The sequence below is a fragment of the Puccinia triticina genome, chromosome 16A, assembly GCF_026914185.1.
Source record: "Puccinia triticina chromosome 16A, complete sequence".
Lineage (NCBI taxonomy): Eukaryota > Fungi > Basidiomycota > Pucciniomycetes > Pucciniales > Pucciniaceae > Puccinia > Puccinia triticina.
In genome coordinates, this window is record NC_070573.1 from 1,880,732 (window position 1) to 1,900,808 (window position 20,077).

The 20,077-nt window shown below is 50.1% G+C and overlaps 5 protein-coding genes across 5 annotated transcripts; 1 reads left to right on the top strand and 4 right to left on the bottom strand.

Annotated features, from left to right (window-relative positions):
* Positions 1–203: 203 nt before the first annotated feature.
* PtA15_16A199 (uncharacterized protein) lies at positions 204–2,656 on the top strand (the record flags this gene model as incomplete). Its single annotated transcript, XM_053163865.1, has 10 exons — positions 204–230; positions 393–498; positions 593–848; positions 915–1,156; positions 1,233–1,314; positions 1,378–1,693; positions 1,758–1,863; positions 1,944–2,169; positions 2,239–2,491; positions 2,567–2,656. 10 exons carry the CDS (start codon positions 204–206, stop codon positions 2,654–2,656), a joined length of 1,704 nt encoding a protein of 567 aa, XP_053027848.1.
* A 7,560-nt stretch (positions 2,657–10,216) lies between these two features.
* Positions 10,217–12,301, bottom strand: PtA15_16A200 (uncharacterized protein; the record flags this gene model as incomplete). Its single annotated transcript, XM_053163868.1, has 5 exons — positions 10,217–10,514; positions 10,602–10,921; positions 11,014–11,888; positions 11,959–12,193; positions 12,290–12,301. 5 exons carry the CDS (start codon positions 12,299–12,301, stop codon positions 10,217–10,219), a joined length of 1,740 nt encoding a protein of 579 aa, XP_053027849.1.
* A 360-nt stretch (positions 12,302–12,661) lies between these two features.
* PtA15_16A201 (uncharacterized protein) lies at positions 12,662–14,200 on the bottom strand (the record flags this gene model as incomplete). The annotated part of the gene is made up of 2 exons (XM_053163869.1): positions 12,662–13,685; positions 13,758–14,200. The coding sequence occupies 2 exons, from the start codon at positions 14,198–14,200 to the stop codon at positions 12,662–12,664; spliced, it is 1,467 nt and encodes a 488-aa protein (XP_053027850.1).
* Positions 14,201–14,469: 269 nt separating this feature from the next.
* On the bottom strand, positions 14,470–18,530 carry PtA15_16A202 (uncharacterized protein; the record flags this gene model as incomplete). The annotated part of the gene is made up of 21 exons (XM_053163870.1): positions 14,470–14,837; positions 14,908–15,007; positions 15,075–15,377; positions 15,454–15,506; positions 15,578–15,635; positions 15,711–15,792; positions 15,890–15,931; positions 16,019–16,185; positions 16,263–16,400; positions 16,479–16,545; positions 16,639–16,714; positions 16,793–16,947; positions 17,007–17,033; positions 17,100–17,240; positions 17,308–17,477; positions 17,541–17,630; positions 17,712–17,729; positions 17,798–18,034; positions 18,114–18,178; positions 18,262–18,310; positions 18,405–18,530. 21 exons carry the CDS (start codon positions 18,528–18,530, stop codon positions 14,470–14,472), a joined length of 2,532 nt encoding a protein of 843 aa, XP_053027851.1.
* Positions 18,531–18,821: 291 nt separating this feature from the next.
* Positions 18,822–19,876, bottom strand: PtA15_16A203 (uncharacterized protein; the record flags this gene model as incomplete). Its single annotated transcript, XM_053163871.1, has 2 exons — positions 18,822–19,315; positions 19,396–19,876. The coding sequence occupies 2 exons, from the start codon at positions 19,874–19,876 to the stop codon at positions 18,822–18,824; spliced, it is 975 nt and encodes a 324-aa protein (XP_053027852.1).
* Between the last annotated feature and the right edge of the window lie 201 nt (positions 19,877–20,077).

A 20,077-nucleotide genomic window follows, 5' to 3' on the forward strand; every position in this document is an offset into this window, starting at 1 on the left:
ATGTTCCAGTCCGCGCTATTCGAGCCCTGTGGCCATTGTTTTTTTAGGGGCTCTTTGCTTGTTAAGTTAGCCTAACACCGGTGCTATGTGTGGTGCGGTTAGGGTTTGTGTAAGTTGGCACAGTCCATCGCCCTCGTCCTCGATTTCCTCGATTTCCTCGATTTCCTCCTCCAACCACGAAAAACGGAAAAACCCAAACAAGCATGGCCACCGTCGCCCAGGACTTCTCCGTAAGCGAATCATCAGCAACAGCCATCTCCCAGCCAACACAACCCAGTCACACTCATCCTCATCTATCTCTCCATCAGTCCATCTGTTAACACTTCTCTTCCATTTTCTTTCCTGTTTCTTGCTTGCTCTCCCCGGCCCATACCATCCCATACACGCCGCAGAAACTTCGTTCGTTTTTACCCTCGCTGAGGGTCGAAGAACTCAAGGGAATCATCCGAACCATCAACGGATACTTACACACCGTGGCCAGACTCACCGGCAAGAAAGGCTCGTTTGTTTCCTCGTTCTAATACAGTAAAAATTAATAGCAAAAGACTCAAACTAAGAATTATGACATGCCTATTTATTTGCATATATGCAGACGAATTAATCGTTCGGATCGAGGGTTACCTCCAAGAGTCCCTTATTGGAAATAAACTCGACAACTACGATTATATCAGAGCAGCCATCTACCGATACTGTCGCGAACCATATACACCAACCTACCTGCGGAACACCCTTAACACTTACCTGCAAGCCCATCAAACCCACCCTGCCTCAACCGTGCTCCCCTCCTCATCAGCAGCCTCCTCATCTCTGCGAGTGAATGCTCCAGTCGTTGACCAGGGTCCCGCCCCGTTAGCACATCAGCATCATCCTCATCATCATCCACCAAAGGCTGATCCTGTCTTTGGGAGCACCAGCACGCCATCCAACATGAGGTCGGGCTTTCCTATCAAACAGCCCAGTAACCACAACCAGAACTACAGCGCCAACTCCGGTATCAACCCTAACCCTCCCAGCCAAGGATTCCCCCCCAAGCCGCATCAAGTTCATCCTTCCTACTCACACGCTCCCTTTAATTCCCGCGCTCTGCCCATCAGCTTCGAAAAATCTCCATTCTATCGCGTTGATTCTGCAGCCTCCGGAGTGGCCATCTGCCATCGTCAGTCTACTCCCTATGTCAGCGATTCACTGAGCCAAATGTTGACTGTTTCCTCCCCTTCTCTTGATTCTCTTAGGAGCGGCCCAAAATGACCGCAAATCGGTCCCATTATCGCTCATTCTGTCGGCTGACCAGAGAGCCAAAATGTCACAAACCCAGTAAGCGAACGTGATTGGGTTCTAAATCTGAAGGGAAGCTGATCCAGTTCCTTTCCTGTATAGCATGAACGCAATTGGGAGCCAATACCAGCTGCGCCTGTTTGCCACCTCGGAGGCCTTCTACAACCATCCGAGCTACGCCACCGGACCCCATACCCAATCCTTACCCCCCGCACTCATCGAATTCCCTACCACAACCGACATCAAATTAAACACCTGCTCAATTACCTCTAACCTTAAAGGGATCAAAAAACAACCCGGTACCGCTCCCCCTCCTGATCTCGCTCTCGTTCCTGGTAGAAATGGCAGCGGTCAGGCCCTAGACCTCAAAGAGGGTAGACCTAACCAAATCGAAATTGCTTACTCGAATTCTGATAAGGTATCTTGCTCTCTTGTTTCCAGTCTAATCGTTTCGCCTACTTATTGTTGTATGCTCTTTATAGAGGTTCTACTTTGTGATTTATCTAGTCGAGTATTTCGGCGTCTATGGACTGATGAAGAACTTGAAAGCCAATCGAAAGCGGGGGCACGACCAAGTTTTACAAGAGAGTTGAGTGGAAGCGGCTACACGTTTTATGGAAGAGAAGAACAACACAAAACTAATGAAATGACATCCGTCTCATGTGAAGTTATCGCAAGTTCGGGAGATGAGGATGTAATGACCTCAGCCTCGGAAGTGACGCTGAAAGATCCTGTGGTGTTTTCGCGGATCAAGACGCCGATCCGGTCGACCCGATGCAAACATCTCCAATGCTTTGATGCGGAGATGTTCTACACGATGATGGAGCAGACGCCGACCTGGCTCTGTCCGGTGTGCAACTCAAAGTTAAAGAACGACGACATTGCGGTGGACGAGTTGAGTTTGGATTGGCTGTCGTCGACAATCATGTTTTGAACATGACTGACGTTCGGAGGCTGCTTTAGATACTTCGAGTCGATCTTGAAGGCCGCTCCGAGTTCGATCGACACCGTGGTGATCGAGGCGGACGGGAAATGGCACGATGAGAAATTCGAGCACGGGACGAGTCTCAAGAAACGAGCTTCGCAGTCCGTGATGAGTGGCGAGAGTGGCGCAAGCGGAAGTCGGCCGTCGGGCGGCGTCGGTGGGGCGCACAAGCAGGGCGCCCCATCGGGTCTGCACGGCCATCCCGACGGGTCTCTGCACCAGAAACGTAAGGTGACCGTCTTGGAACTCGAGTCCGACGATAACGCCGGAGAAAATGACGACGATGATGATGACGATGACGACCAGGAGTCTTCCAGGGCTCAGCCAGCTAAACGTCATAAGGCTTTCGGGCACGCAGCTGATTGCGTCATCGATCTCACTCTTGATGACGATTGATTCTTCTATGTTGCATCTCTTTTCATCACGAGCCATCCCCTCTCCCCCACAAAAAAACTGTGCGCTTCTTGGGTGGGTGGCAGGATGGGTTGATATGTCGCTATCACCATCGAAAAGCCAGAGATAATACCATACCATTTGATTTGGCAGTCGGTTCTAATTCAGTTCTCTTCCTTCATACTCATTAATATTAAACTCTCTTTCGATTGCCCAGAATAAACACAATAATATCTAAAATTATTGGCATAACGAGGGAATTATATTTGTACTCAAACGTGTCTACATCTTTCGTTTTCTCTCTGTTCTTTATTCGATCCACTCGATCCACTGAATCTGTTTTCGATTGTTAAATTACACCGAACCAAAACCACATGAACAGAGTTTATATCCTTGGTTATATTTGTTTTCTCTCCGCTTTATTTCTTTTTCTTTCTTTTCTTTTTTTCTTTTCTTTTCTTTTTGGACACGTTTGGGTTGTGTACCTTGTACAATCTTTTCAGATGATTGCAGATTGATCAATCCAGATAAATCAATAAGCTTGTGAGTTGTTTTTGCATTTTTGTGTTTTCCAATGTCTCTATGTATGCACATGCATGTGAGCTTTTTTCCACTTTTCCAATGTCACCTTCGTGTACGCGCGTACATTAGGGTGACAGATCACTCCAGGCGCCTTTCACAGCTCCATTCCAAGTAAAAACTGGTCAAAACGCCATGAAAGCCCCAGCAGGTCACATTTACGTTGTTTGGAACCCCTTTGACATAGAGAAATTGATCAACAGAAATTCACCATAAATAAGTAATAATTGGGCATTGATTAACTATGATCTCATGACAGATTGTAATTAAGTTATAATTAGAAAATCAAATGGTTCTATAAAACATTGCACAAGGTCCTGTGATGATTCCGCGTCACTTCTGACACACTTCCCATTGACTTCTGAAGAATTTATCAATCATTTCCTAATCCACATCTGACTCACATCAGACCCGGAACAACATAAAATTAGACTCTGGCACTCTCTGGGGAGTGCGTCAAAGTCTCCCCTGGTGTATTACAACATTGCACAAGGTCCTGTGATAATTCCGCATCACTTCTGACACACTTCCCATTGACTTCTGAAGAATTTATCAATGATTTCCTAATCCACATCTGACTCACATCAGACCCAGAACAACATAAAATTAGACTCTGGCACCCTCTGGAGAGTGCGTCAAAGTCTCCCCTGGTGATGGGACTTTTAAAGATTGTTTCCTACATGAAGAAATGCATAGCATTTTATGGTAATATTCAGATCCTCAAAAACTACATTCTTATGGTATTTTATTTTGACACCCATAGGTACATACTAAGAGAATAACTTTTTTGTTACATGTTCCAGAACTTGAAGCACAAGATTTTGATTTCACAAAAAATTGTACACAAGCTACTTGCCATGAATATATTAGGGGGGTTCACAATTGGATTTCACCAGCAACATTTTATCACCTCACCAGTAGAGATGCGCACGCTGCGCAATTAAATTTTTAACCTCACACCAGGAGGATTTTATGCTGGCTGAGCAACGGAAACGTACTGGTGCCCATCACACCATGAACCCGGGCAGGTCAAGACTGGCCATCATGTATGTATTTATCATACACCTCAACTGATGAAAGGCCAATCATTGGGTCAACCAACACCCATATGCACATGCACTCCACTCAATGACCAACCCGGTCATTGGGTGGATACATACCCCACTCGATGACCCAAAGGTCATCAAGTGGATCACCACTACTGGTCATTGAGGATAACTACTCCACTCAATGGCCGGACCGGGTCATTGAGTGGGTACACACTCCCCTCAATGATCCAATTGAGTCATCCATACTGACTCAATGGCTGGACTGGGTCATTGAGTGGACACATACACTCCACTCAATGACCAACCCAGTCATCAAGTGGATAACTACTCCACCAATGACCAGATTGGCCATTGAGTGGATAACTACTCCACTCAATGGCCAGAGTCATCAAGTGCAGTAGTTATCCACCCAATGGCCAGACCGGGTCATCAAGTGGAGTAGTCATCCACTTGATGGCCATATTGGGTCATTGAGTGGAGCAGTTATCCACTCAATGGCCGGATTGGGTCATTGAGTGGAGTAGTTATCCACTTGATGGCCGGATTGGGTCATTGAGTGGAGTAGTTATCCACTCAATGCACCAGGGGGGAAAGTGTTGCACTCTCTAGAGAGTGCCAGGCCGTAATTTTGTATGTCGTGTTGTCTGATGTGAGTTCAATGTTGAATTTACCTCTATGTTCAATTTCTTCCCAATACAATTGTAACTGTAGTTCAAGTCTTTGTGAAATGATGTGTAACTCAATGCCAACACACAAACATCTCTCTGCTGAAGTTTTGTGTTTGTTTCATCATGATTACAATTGCAGAAGTGAGCTTTATTGCACACAAACTTTTCAAAGAATGTACCTATCTTTATGCTCAAATATATTCTTAGCCAAGTGCCAGGGAATATATTGATTTGCAGAATTTTTCATTCAAAACCCACATAAAATCACATTATGGAACATACTTGTAAGAAATAGCAAATTCAGAGGATCTGCCAACCAACTGGAACGTGGTTGAAACCACTAAGACACAATGGCCACAATCAAATCATAGTTCAATTTGAACTGCTTGGTGATTGAGATGAATTATTGGGGTTCAATTCATATTATTTATGTGCGCATGAAGGTGGTCATTTTTTTCACTTTGCTAATGTAACTGTCATGTGCACGTGTGTAAGTTTGTTAAAAATTGCAGTTTGGGCCTCCTGCAGATCAGCAACATGTACACCCCTGTTAGAATGATGTGAAAGGCCCATCTGAATTGGCATATTTCCCTAAAGAAGGTTGGTATTAAAAATAGATAATTGCGTGGATATGACTTTTTTTTTTTTTGCAGCAGTCTCCCTATGGAAGCTCCAACCAAAAAAAGTCAAATATCAACGCAATCACCTGTCTGAAGGCACAATTGCAGGGGAGACGATAATTTGGTCGGAGCCAATCAATACACCCCAGCGGCCTTGGGATATTGCTGGTCTGTGTCGCCTCCTTTTATGTCATTTGAAAATGCGCTCAGCATGCCCGTGTCATCTCGCGGCCACACAATCTGTTGCATTCTTCCTAAGTCCGGTACCTGGCTTTTGGTGCTGCTCAGTTTCCTTTTGTGCCTTGTGCATTTCCACCTGCTAAAACAGGCAGTTCACACTTCCTTTTTTTCTGTTATCTAAAGAGTCGATGCTTCCAGTCACCAATCAAATTTCCTAAATAATAACCTATTTTGTCCTACATCCTGAAAGCCTGATCTCTTCATTATTCAAATTTCTTTATACGGCTTGGCCTCAGTTGCTTTGCCAGTGCTATCGTCCGCCCGTAAGAAATACTAGCTGTTTTTGTGTTCATGAACTGCTGCATTTGCTTTATTTGTCCCGGTACTGTCTGCTCCATTTGCTTTATTTGGCCCGGTACTGTTCGCTTTTCCAGTAGTGCTCGTGAATTATGCCTAGGGGCTTTTGTTTTGATCTCCTCAAGCGAACGGGTGCCATTTCTTTTCCCGGTTCCTTGATCAGCATAAGTCAAGATACTTCTGGTGCTTTTCAATAAGGGTGTTCAAAGTTGAAATCATATTTTTTTCAAATCATAAAATCATAAAATCATAACACTTTTGAGTGATCATTTTTTATGTACCATTTTAGAATTGTTGCTCTTTTTTGAGTGATTGGGTGTTACACATTATTTTCAGATTAAAATTTTATGAATTTATGGTGTTATAATTTTATGCAGTCAACTTTGAACACCCCTAATCTATAACCTCGGCTGTGCATGTGACCGAAGCTACATATCCTTGCGGGGGAACGAGCTGGGCACCAAGAGTTCCCCTCTGTCCATTGAGGCAGCTAAGTGGGTGGCCCTGAGTAATCCAAGCTGGGTAGGGCTCAGACCGACACGGCGGAGCCCGACTCATATATTTACCGTTGCTTGTTGTCCCTTTGTATCACATCCTCGTTTTTACTCTTTGTGTCTCTATTACGTTCAGCAATTACATTTGTTCCTTGTCGTCCTTATGCCACTCGCGCCATGGCACTCAATCCCTCAAGCTCGCTGTTTCCCTTCTCAAAGATAATGGAATTCTTATCAAACGGGTCCATGCCCCACACCCCATCACTAGTAGACCTCGTGATGCTTGGGGGCTGGAAAGAAGCGACTCTGATCAGCTACAATTGTGCAATAAATGAATTCTTCAAATTCTGTGACTCTTGCGACGAGCCCCTCGGCACACTCCCCACCTCGGGAGAAACTCTTGAACGTTTTTGCGTGGGGCAGGTCACAACTACTACATAAAGAACGGTGGGAATATTGAAATCCTCATTGTTGCGCAAGTAAATATCCAGCCTCAAGGCCTGGCACATCTTCCACTCCGCGACGTTCCCGACTTGGAACGAAGCCTGGATTGAACTAATTCTTAAGTCGTCGGCACGGGTCAACACCACGTTGACCAAAAGGGCAACAAAACCCCCTGTCATATTGTGGCAGCTTATTGCCATAGCAAACATCCGTTTTGGGAGTAGCAATTTCGACCGTGCCGTGGCAGATTTGGCCTTTGTAGCATTCTGGGGCTTGGCCCGCCTGGGAGAGCTGACATACGCAAAACAACAGGGCCAGCTCTCCTGGGCGACGTCTCTACTGACGACGGAAGTCAGCTTTTTGGTAGACGACGCCGCGGGAGAAGTAGCAACCCTCACTTCGCGTTTGGCGAAAACGGCCAAGCCAGAGACGGTGCAACTCATTGTCCTCGCCAAACAGGCAGGCATATTATGCGCCGTAGACGCGCTGAAGAGACTCTACCAACAAGGCCAACTTTGCCTCCACCTCACCAGATGCGAAGTCCTCGCCCACATCCAGGCCGCTCCCATGGCAAGTGGGCACTCGAGCGTCCTAGGCCACATTTTCCGAGTAGGCAGAGCTTCCCCAAGGCACCCGTTGGGCATGACCGCGGAAGAAATTTGTGCCCTAGGCCGCTGGAATTTCAGATGTTACAAGTTGTATATACGGCCATATGGGCCGTGGGATCTGAAACGCACATGTTGTGTTCTCGCAAACTTCAAGGGAGATGGGTTGGAGATTGCTGGTTTTTGGCGCCTTCTTTTCATTCCTGCAGCATTTTTTCCGGAGTTTGTGGGTTCATGCGCGGCTCAGGCTCCCTCAAAATCCCTGAGTGGTGGGTGAACACCTGAAACCCAATCCTTTCCTTTGTTGCAGTAGGTATGCTGGTGGTATGCCACAAAAGCCTGACAAAAGGGACAGGCCTGTGCAATGGGACTTGACTGCTGGTTACCAGCGTTCAACCACATGTTTTAAAATTTCATGTAATGACGGGCCTAACTGCAGGGATTTAAAATTGCTCTGCCAAAATTCACCATCATCCATGAACCAGATGAGGTGTTTGCTACCAACTTTTCACAATATCAATTCCTGGTGGCCCTGGCTTTTGCAATGACTTTAAACAAGGCTCAGGGTCATACCCTGGGGCGTGTTGGAGTATTCTTGCCAAGTCCAGTGTTTGCAAATGGCCAGTTATATTTTGCTTTGTCAAGACCACCAAACCTTCAAGGTTTAATGGTAGGCTTAGTTGAGACAAAGCCAAATTATATTTAACCTCAAATTTCATTCATTTGGAACTTTTCAATGATGCAGTTAGGAGATTGGTTTGGTATGTGACAATGGCCCTAGCATGAACAGGTGTGGGGGCATTTAATTATTTGTGGTAGATTTTTGTTGACTTCAGTTTTTTTTACTGTATTTGTACTCTTGTTTTGTGAGGTTTTTCTGTGAACTTTAGCTATATGCATTTCCAATTGGTGTGCACTGGAAAGAGTGCGGCTTGGGTGTGGCCCGCGGCAGAGCCGCGAGTTCCCTAGTCATCTAGAATTGAGCAAAAAAAGGATGAAAGTAGGGTGAAAATATGAGTCAAATCAAGCTTGGATTTCAGATAGACATCCTGGCTTCTTAACATATATAAGCTTGTGAGTTGTTTTGGTGTTTGTTTGTTTTCCAATGTCTCCATGCACATGCATGTGTGTTTTTTTCCACTTTGCCAATGTCACCTTTTTGTACGCGCGTACATTAGGGTGACAGATCACTGGAGGGGCCTTTCACAGCTCCATTACAAGTAAAAACTGGTCAGAAAGCCATGAAAGCCCCCGCAAGTCACATTTACGTTGTTTGGAACCCCTTTGACATAGAAAATTGATCAACATAAATTCACCATAAATGAGTTAGGGTGACAGATCACTGGAGGGGCCTTTCACAGCTCCATTACAAGCAAAAACTGGTCAGAAAGCCATGAAAGCCCCCGCAAGTCACATTTACATTGTTTGGAACCCCTTTGACATAGAAAATTGATCAACAGAAATTCACCATAAATGAGTAATAATTGGGCATTGATTAACTATGATTTCATGACAGATTGTAATTAAGTTATCCTTAGAAAATTAAATGGTTCTATACAACATTGCACAAGGTCCTGTGATAATTCCACATCACTTCTGACACACTTCCCATTGACTTCAGAAGAATTTATCAATCATTTACTAATCCACATCTGACTCACATCAGACCCAGAACAACATAAAATTAGACTCTGGCACTCTCTGGAGAGTGTGCCAAAGTCTCCCCTGGTGAACTATGTTGGCATGATTGACCTGGCTATTGGGATAGAGGTCCAACCCATGTCAGCCTATCTACCCTGTTAGATCCACTCCAGGGCAATCAAGGTTATCTGAAATCAGATTCAAGTGGTGTTATACTGGTGCTCTGAGAACACTGGGTGACTTCCAGTCAGGATCTGAGGGCCTCCCAGAAGTGATTTAGAGCCCAAAAAGCTATATTTCCCTGCAAAAATCTAGACTTTTCGGGTCTAAACCAACATCTGCTGGGGTCCCAGATTGCAGGAGAAGTCCTCCACTCCCCTTGAACCACAATGCTCTTCATGGAAGCATCAGGGATGTCCATCATTTTGCATTAGCCTGATGCATGTTGGCACATTTGCAGTCCCCAACTAAAATCACAATTGCTGATTGTTGAGATGGGGAGCTTGAAATAGCCACAAAAACTGATTTTTCAAGCTAGAAAGAAGTGAAGTGTGTTTGATTAAAATGAAAATCTTGCTGGTCAAGGCCCAACTCAAGCCATGCTATTGAGTGTACATGTCGTTGGAATAACGGCTGAGGGTGGCTTCACAAAACCTGCTACGTAGCATGTCAGGTTGCTTGCTTCTAGAAAAAGACAATCGTAAAAAGAGAATGTAATGAAATTTGATATATGCACAACAAGACCCATCTATGTATAATTCATCGCACACATAACATCCAAAGATAACTAAAAACACACAAGTAATACATCTTTTGCAGTTAATACAATGCATCTCCACTTACAACTCTATGTATCTATTTGAGGAAGGACCGGCACTAAATATGCAATACTGACCCTCTGTAAGAGAAGGGGAGGAGAGAGAAATCTAGAAGAAGCGTTTGAAATGAACGAGGAGCTTTCCAGGCTGGATAGACTCTAGCGAGTCTTGATGGTGGTGGGCTTCATGGTTGCGGTAGTTAGGGTCAGGCTTGTGGAGATCAAGAAAGCGCTCCAATCGACTCTTCTCTCCTTCTGAGCCCCCTGCTGTGTCTTCCTTCTGGGGGACTTCTTCATGAGCCGTAACCTGGGCATCGTCATATTCGATAAATTCAATCGTCAGATCGGTCATGATTTGAATAGCTTTCTGGGAATCCAGCTTCAGCTTCTTGGTGACCTTCCAAAGCCTGAAAGAGAAAGAGGGACGAGATCATATCAGAATAAGCAGGAGATCAGCGATAAGAAGGATGACAAGTTGAGAATCAAGAGAGCACCATTCAACCAAGACAGGAAGATCGGAGAACGAGCTATGGATGATCCCACCGAGAGTAGCAAACAAGCACAGCTGATTGGACTTATTACGATCGATGATGAAGAGTTCTTGGAGGCGTTTGAAGTGCTGTTTCCAGATTGTAAAGCCGGGCGAATTGACGATCAAGCATGGGAAGTCCTTTGGGACCGGGCCTTCGCCGGGCGGGGTGTTCCAGCTACGTACAAACTTGTCCGAGCAATGGGACAGGGTCTCTACCCATGGATCATAGAGGATAAATCGCTTCCATCCTTTCGGTCGATCGGGGTGTCGTGCGGCTGTAATCTACCGCGAGATCGAGACGTCAGCAAGAAAAAAAGTCAAAACGAGCCCTCAGATTGGTTAGTTTCAGAAGGGGGAGGGATATTGCACTCAACCACATTAGCAGCACCGAAACTATGACCAGCAAGGGTGACGTCGCGATCCCAATCCACCGCGCTGGCGAACTGATCCCACTGTTGATCGGACCAGTGTGCGCCATCATCAGCGGCCCATCCGGGGACACCACGCACTCTGAGGTTCGCGTCTCGGAGGGCCTTCCAGCCGGGAGTCGGGCGCGAGAGGGAGGCAAGAGATTTGGCAGCGGCCAGGAGTTCGATGGTCCGGAGCTCAAGCTGGTGGGCGCGTGCGAACAGATAGTCGTCTGGCCGGGTGTCCGGACTGACGTCTACCATATCCACATATCCCACCGACTTTCCCACCGTCCTGCCGCCAATCTGGGCAGTTGCCAGGCTGTGCGAGCTCGTCCCGTCCCGATGTTCGACCGCGGCAACCACGTATCCCTGTGCGGCCAGCCGACCACAGAGCTGGGAGTAGCACGTCCGGTTCCCCGTCAGGCCATGGGAGAAGATCACCAGCTTGTACGGCCTTCGTCCGCCATCCTCTGGGGCATCCTTCTTGAGACAAATCGGCGCGCCTCCGCGGGTCGGAAGCTTGGTCGATCCGAGGGCAAGCAGCAACGGCGGGATGGCCAACCAGCGCTTCCAGGAGGTGATGCTTGCGAACCGCAAATAACCCTGGATCTGGGCCAGAGTGATCCACCGCAACCGAGGCTCCGCGCCGCGCATCCGGCCAATCGGTAAGACCCGCCGCCAGAACGGCTCCACAGGCCGCTTGTGGACCGGGTAGAAGATCGTCATCAGTGTCGGGTGGAGTTCTAGGATCGGCCGGCCATCGTGTCTCTGCATCGGACTCGCCAGTTCGTATCTCGAATAGGGCTCAGGGAGCGGCAGTTCGAGAGTGAGAGTGCCCACTAAAATATGATGCATGGCTATCAACAAGACTTTTGCTGTACGTCCTGAGCGGGGGGTACAAGGACTGACCATCATGAGGGCCGTCATAGGATGGCAAGTAGCAGGCGAGATAGTCGGTCCATTTCCACGGCCCCCGTCTCGAGAAGGCGGGTGGTTCGATGGCAGTCCCAGGTTCGAGGGGCGGCAGGACCGAGGGAGGATGGGTGGTCGTCGACGGCGCTGGCTCGGAATGGGCTGCTGCTGCTGCTGGGCGTTGCATGGTTGATGATGAGGTGTTCCTGGTGTGGTTGGGTGTGGTTGGGTTCTGGGAAAGGCCCAAACTCAAGAAATCATGTTGGGAAACTCACTTCTTGTGTGTTTCTTTTTTCTGGCAGTTCTCAAGCTTCAGGAGCTCCATCACATGGCACAACATACCGTCTTCTATCTAAAACTTTGCAACACTCAAGATCGAGGATACGAATGGCTACACACGCAGAACCTAACAATCTACCGATAGCTTTCTTTGGGCCATTGATCAAAGCTCGCCAGGAGATAGCTGAACAGAAAGACATAAAGCCCGGGAAGCTTCTCCGCTGATGAGGGAAGAGGCTCCCACAGGAAAATTACAGTGATGAAAACTTGATTAGATGGATATATGTGTTGCATTTTTCTGTGGGGTTAATTTGAGCGAGCATCGTTAACTAAGTTGGATACAGATCTGCAGGATAATTTTGTTTTTTTATAGTGGAGGAGAAACAACAAGATGGAAGAAACAATGTGTCTATCCAGCACATCAGAACGCGGCCGAAGTGCCCACTTGGCTGTGCTCCTCAAGTGCAGTGGAAGTCGGGACGGACGAGAGGGGGTGTGGTTGAGCTGGGACACTTGAGGAGCCGATGGACATTGACACTAGGGGTGGTAGGTTTTGGTTTGGGTTATGCTGGTCTGAAGGGGTTGGGGGATGGAGATGAGGCATTTGGAGGATAGCGGAGGCGGAGGGGGGGATGTTGAAGTTAGGGAAGGGGGGGGCATTGTTGAGTGGCTGCTGATTGTTTGCGCTGGGCTGGAAGAGGGCGAAGGAGGACGCCTTGGAGAGATCCCAGAGCCGGCCCATCATCTCGAGCTGCCCCTGAAGACACTCGGCTTTAACGGTCTGTTGGAGCAGGTTATCGCGCAGCCTGCGGTTCTCGTCCTCCAAGCTCTGGAGCCTCGAGGCCTGGACCTCGTTCCCCCGTCTAGCCTCGTCCTGGAGCCGGATGATCGTCGCATTCGCCTCATGGAGCCTCTGGGAGTAGAAGTCCACCAGGCTCCTGTCGGTATCCCGCTGCTGGCTGCTGCTGTTGCTGCTGCCCGGCTCGGGCTCAAGACAGTCTCGCATCGTGTTCGAGCAGCCGCTGGTCGAGCCCCTAACGCGTCGGCCGGTCACGCCCGTCGATGAGAAGTCTTGTCTGTCCCTCGAACCCATCGGCGAGAAGTGATTGGAGCGGGGTGGGTGGGTGTTGGTCGGGCCTGGCCTTTGGAGGGACCTGGCCGGTGCAGAGCGTGCGGCAGACCGGAGGGGACTGGTTGCAGAGCGACGGACGGACTGCAACGAAGCCGCCGAGAGCATCTCCGGCGAAGTTGATGATTGGCTCCGCTCCTCCGAGGAGCGCACCGGCGCCGCTGGATTGGCGGCCGGGTTTCCGTTCGGCTCCACTTGTATCGATGGATCGATTGGTCTCCTTTCCCGCGAGTCGTCGGCAATCTCTTCAATCGGGCCGTCCTCGATCCCTGTTAATCCCGTGGAGATTTGCATGGGCGTGCCGGTCCCTTTTTCACTGAGACATGCGTATATAAGAATAGTGATGGCGTGAGAAACAGGGAGGGGGCAGGAAGGATTATTTACATACTCGTCGGACTCCGCCCAGTTAGGGTCTTGGGAAACGAGCAACTTGGAGCGTTGGTCGATAGCCTTGGCGGCCTGCTTAGCGACGCGGATGTAGCCGGGGGAATCGTCGACGACAGGCTGATGGACGAGGTTGCGGAACTTGGTCCTGAGGGAATGGGACTGTCGGAGCGCGCGTCCAGCCTTGCCCGCGTAGCTGTTGTACTTGTCGAGCACCTCGTTCCACTCGGTCGTTCCCAGCGGGAGGACCGCCGAGACGCATTCGGCCAGCACGGTCATGTCTGCGGCCGAGTATCCTTGCGAGCCCACTGCCCGCCCCGTGCGGTTCTGGCGGATGACGGGCGGCGGACGAGGCTGGATGGGGTTGTCCCGCAAGGCTTGGATGGCGAGTTCGCTGGCCGGTTGCGCTTGGCGTGGGCTCGTGCTGGGCGGCTGGGCGGTGGCCATCGTGGATGGTGGCTGGTCACTGGTGGGTCCGGACAGATAATAGATGGGGCGAAGTGGATGTCGGCAGCCCCTGGAGGGGGAAGAGGCCCATCTTGCATACCGACATGCAACTTTCTCATACATAAATATGTATGTATCCCACAGCTCACAACTCCAGACAGATTCATTGGCACATCTGATACAGCCCAGAACACTGGTTGAGGGCATGGAATGAGCGAAGACAGTATGGAGTACATTTCATGATATCTAAGTGCTAATTTACATAGAATCTACTTCTTCTGGGATGGACGGGACAAGACACTCTTGGCGCGTTGAACATCCAACCCAGCGCTGTCAACAAGAACTTCGAGCCGGCTGAGCTCCTCCAGTATCCTGCGGACCTTCCACTGGATCTGGCGAGGCAAAGTGGAGCCGAACAGCCAGCTCTGGCGGTCGCTGCCGACGGTGTAGATCGTCGGAAACAGCTTACCGAGCTCGACGAGCTCGTGCAGCTTGCTTTCGATCGCCGCTTCCGCCCGCTCCATCCGCTGCTTGGCCCAGCCGAGATTGTGCGTCGCCGCGAAATGCTCCTGCGAGAGCAATCGCTGGATCGCCGTCCGGTAGACCGGCTTGCCCACCCGGATCATCGTTTCCCCGTCTATCATGAATATGTATCCGTGTAAGCTTCCCCCCCCCCCGGGAATCAGAAGCTGATACATCGTGCTTACTCTCGTGGGTGGATAGGGTGATCAGGTCGGTCGATTCCAAGGCCGACAGCACTGACAGATCATCCTCAAAAGTTTCGCTCAAGATTGGATGCAATGGGACCTAAGCAAAGTGTGATGTGATGAGCAGACTGCAGATTGTTGAGCTGGATTTTCGCAAAGAAACTGACCGCATCATGGGATGATAGGCGCTTGATGAGATCCCAAACCTGGTGATTAGCCCAAGGCAGATGCTTGGTCTGACCGTGCTCGCCATGGACGAAACATTTCCGCTTGATCTCTTCCATCGACTGGCGCACGATCTCTTCAACCGCACGCTCCACATCCAGACCACTTTCGATCTTCTGAACCAACAAGTCCAAATCCGTCAAGCGCCCGCCAACGATCTCGATCAGGCTCGAATCCTTAGCCAACACGGTGCTCTTCCGGCTGGAATCAGGCGATAATCGCTTCGAGACATATTGCAAGGCGCTCTGAAAAGTAAACCCGCCCAAACAGTTAGCGATCCAGAGGAATTGGCTGTCATATATCAGTGTGCAAAAAGCTTACATCGGCAGTTGCATCAGTCAAGACGATCGATTTGACCGGTCGAGCTGAAAAAGCTACACAACGTAAACCAAACACTTCTTGTAAGATAAAGCAGGAGCAATTATCCAGGGGAAGGCATGCAGACCCTGGGCGAGAGGTTTCAGTGCCCCAGAGTTCTCGCTAGTAAAGACCACATGGGCAGTCTAGATAATGCATAACCTTTAGCCGTCAAATTTCGATGGATGGGGGGGGGGGGGTCATAAAATAAGAAGGCTTACTCCATTTTCCGTCAGTCGACTTGCCCAACTAGCAAGACATTCCCACAGGACCTGATGTTTGGCGGAGGCGTTGGCCGAGAAACTATGTGATGTGTGTGTGCGTTGAGAAGGAATACATGGGATCCATCTGGATAAGCGACGGAAGCCTTGTAAGACGTGACAAACCGTTTTCACTCAACTCTTTAAGAACTACAACTGGTACATCTGAATCATTCAAATGCCTACCCAAGCAAGAAGGAAACTGATTGTCATTTCTTGGCCGCTTACACCTCTATCATGCTTTCATCGTCAACTTCATAGGTACTCACCGAATGACAGGGACACTTTGAATGACCTGCTGCAACATATCGACGATGCTCTCTTTCTCCGACTGCGAATTGCCCGCTTCGGGTTGTTGACTGGCGTGGCGGTACTGTCGATTGATGGAGGCTTGCTTGGCCAGATCTCTCAGAGCCTTCTCCGCAGTATCCAAAATCTGCAACAAACAAACAAACCTGATTATTAGGGAGCGACACGTATATCAATCAATAGGAAATAGTGATGGTATCTAACCTGATGGATCTGATCTTCTGGGGAAGACGAGAACCCGACTTTCTGGCCAACTAGGCCGGCAGCAGCCATATCGATAGCATTATTGACCGAGGCAAAGAGCGAGAACTGAGGAAAATATCCTAATGATTTGGCCAAGTTCTGTGCAGGGGTTATTAGAGTCTATAGGTATATAAATGAAGATAGAGGCTGTTAGCCCCGGTTGAGCGGTGGACGCACTGATGTGACGATGTTATCGTTTGTTGCATCTTGTACGAGACTGGCACAATCAATCACTAGTGAATTCCTTTTTTTTTTTTTAAAAAAAAAAGGTAGATAAGACGGGCTTCTCAGCAGATATGCCTTGAAAAACAGAAGCATGTACAGATATAACACATACTTTCTTTCGCTGAGAACAGACTGGACAACTTGGGTTTTGCCACTCCCTTTGGGCCCGAGGAGGATGAAAAAGGTGCCTAAAATAGATATATGACGAGTTGGAACTGACTGACGGGAGCGAATTGCCACAGAGAAGGGAAGGATATGGGACATACCGGGTGTGCCGGACAGCCCCGCACTCAACTCTCTCACCGCATCGCCTCGTTCCTTTTCCACCGCACTGCCTGCTAAGTCAGTCGCGCCTCCACTCAAGCCACGCCCGAAGCCCAAGCGACCGACAGTCTCTTTTTGCAGCCAAGAGAAGACCGGACTGGAAAAGAACAGTCAGCCGAGCTGGACAATCCAGGAGTAGCTTAGTTTGATGCGCACTTCTGCTGGAGATCAAATGTTCCGATTCTGTTGAGAAAGAAGCGTGTTCAGCGTTCGGCGGGTTCTCCGAAGTGGAGAGGGAAGGGAACATACATGTGTGATTTGATGAAAAACTGCCGAACGGGGTCGAAGAAGGTGTAGCTGATACCGCCGAGCAGGAGGGCCAAGATGGGGAGGACGATCTTGGGATGGGAGCCGAGCCAATTGCGGGCCGTTTTCGCATGTACTCGGGGGCTGAAAGGGAGGGCATCAACCGGGGACGAATCGGAGAGACGAGGGTGGAGGCGGGAGGGAGGCTAACGAGTACAAGATTCTGATCCGTGTCGAGCTGCCCGCTGGGCCTCCTTGGAAGACGAAGCCATGTAAACAGCTACGGGCAATCGCAGCCGACCGAGTCCCGTCGAGTGTGACGTGTGCGATTTGGATAGGGTCCTTGGGAGTGGGCATATGAATCTCCTTAACCCTGCCAAGCTGGCTCCCATCACTTATATCAGTCTCGTGCTTTAGGGCAATAATAGCACGGGTGCCACCTACCGGGCGGAACAATGTCCACAGGTCTTCTTGGGTGGGGATCGGGCCGTCGAATTCGACTTGCACCTTCCGGTTAGGAAACATGTTCATGTCCTACTTTGGCAGTCAAAACAAAAAAAAGGGAGAGCTATGAGCAACTGGCCAAGCCAAGACCAGCCCGCAAAAGGAGCTTACCTCCAACCAGGGCTTTCCCTGAGGAACAGATGAGAGCGGGTAAGTGCGGCTGAAGATATCCGATGACTGTCAATGATTGAACATACTTGGACGACGTGGACGTCAGGGCGTGTGTTGAGCAGCCAGAACGGCTTGAGATTGAGATGGCCAATTTTATCGAGAAGGTGGGTGCGCAGGAGGGCGGGGTTGAGGGGAGCAGGCGAGGCGAATCGGACGAATGCGCCGCCCTCCTTGACGCGCGGCTGGAGCTGGACGATCTCGAGCGGAGCCGGAGAAGGGTATCCGGCGAGATCGGCGAGGGCCCGGAGGCGGCGCTCCAGCTCCTGCGGAGAAGCCGACATGGCGATCAGTCCATCTCTCCTCCGGTCTCCCTGTGAGTCAAGCCCTAGAGCGAGGCGGTACCTTCGGGGTCGAGCCTAGTAGACGGCCTCGGAAGTCCAGCCGTCCCAGGCTGATCGGATAAAGACCTGCACGGAATCCAAGATTGGGTTTTGCCGGACATAGTGCTCAGCTCCATTGGCCGTGGATATGGCCGTCCGGGAGCACTCACCGCTGAAGAACATCCATGTGCCCGACGAGTGAGCCGGCGTGCGACCATCCTGCACAGCCCGAGGAACGCCACACCGTGATCAGACTGCAAGACATCCTAGGGATTCCACAGCAAAGAAAGAAAGAAAGAAACAGGGTGCGTACGTTGGTAAGCGAATGAGACGATGTGCACACCCTGCGGCGAGCGATGAGGGGGGTATGCGCGCGAGGGAACCCGGACGGACGAAGGGTGCTAGGAGGGGTGGGGTGTGGGCGGACCGGGAGGATCATCGTGGGTGGCGTGTCATGTCCTATGCCGGGGCCACTGCCGGCAAGCGCTCCCCGGGAGCGGCCGCTGCACGGGCCGGGCCTCACGCCACACTGCCCGCCGGCTGGAGGACCAGCTCACTAGGCATTGCCTGTCTTTTAACAACTGCCATCCAAGCTCACAGCTCAATCGATGGAAACCATGTTTGTATATGATGCCCCCGTGTGGCTCTCTTTGGATTACGGAGTTGTAATGTTACAGCACATATATATGTATAAAAAAAAAAAAAGATGTCGACTGGGAGGAGCTCATGATTACCCCAGCTTGATGGCATTGGCGCCACTGGAGTGGGGTTTGAACCGGGCGGTAGCTTGCCGAGTGGATTTCTTGAGCGGATTCGGGCGGCTGCCGCGCTTGATGGAGACGTCGAACTGGGGGTCGGCCGTGCGCTGGCCGGAGTTGGCTTTCTCGAGGGAGGAAGATTTGATGCGTTTCTCGAGGATTTTGTCTCTCTGCTTGGCGAGTCTTTGGAGGGAGTTCCGGATCTTGAGCCGCCTGTTCTCCGAGCTCCCGCCGCCGCCGGCCGTCAGCTCGATGTTGATCTTCCGGGCCTTCTTCTCCACGTTCTCCCTCGAGTTCGCCGGCCCGCCGGTCTCCGCACTCAGCGGGGTGTGGTGCAGCCGGAGCGCCTTCTGCAGGGCCGCCGAGCTCTCGAACTCGATGAACCCACAGCCTTTCGTCGCTGGCGGCTTGCCGTCCGTGGACTGGCTCGTTTTCGGAGTCATCAGCCTCACCGACGGCTCTTCCCCTGCCAGATACCCATCAGAAATAAATAAATGAATAAAGCCAAAGGCTGCGTGTCGCGATGGGCTTGTTGGGGGCACTGACCACAATGTTCTGAGAAGAAGCTCTTGAGCCGCTCGACGGAGATGTCGAAGGGCAGGTTGCCGACAAACAGGATCAGTTTCGAGCTCTTCCGTTTCTGGATCTCTTCCTTCTCTTTCAGCTTGGCTGCGTTCTTCCGCTTCCTCCGCTTGGATGCCGTCGTGACGATCGTTTCGGGCTTGGGTTTTTCATCCTCGTTCTCCTCTTCCTCCGGCTGTGTTTTCTCTCGTTTGCGTTTCTTGGATGCTTTGGTGTTCTCTTCTGGCTGGTTGTCCTCCTCGTCCTGCTCGGGGAGTGCCTGGCTCTTCTCCTCGAGGAGCTCCTTGATCTTCTTCTTGCTCCTGAATGCGCTCGTCTTGAGCTGTTTCTTCGTCGGTCGCTTCGCTGTCTCCGCCATCCTGCTGCTGGGTCTTCCTGCTGGGGGTCTGCTCGCTTCCCCCGGGTGAGTAGTGTCTGCCATGTTGCATATCCGCCCATATTGCATATCGCATGCCCCGCGGCTCCTCCGGCCCGCCCGCCGGCCCGCCCGCTCCGGCCCGATGGGACAAAGGACCGATCGCCAGATCCGCCAGCCCTGGACCCATATTTACTCCATAATGGAGATGGAGATGGAGAAGAATGTTGATGAGCAAAAAGATATATATAAATATCTATCTATCTATTTATTTGTCCGGGCATATGCAGC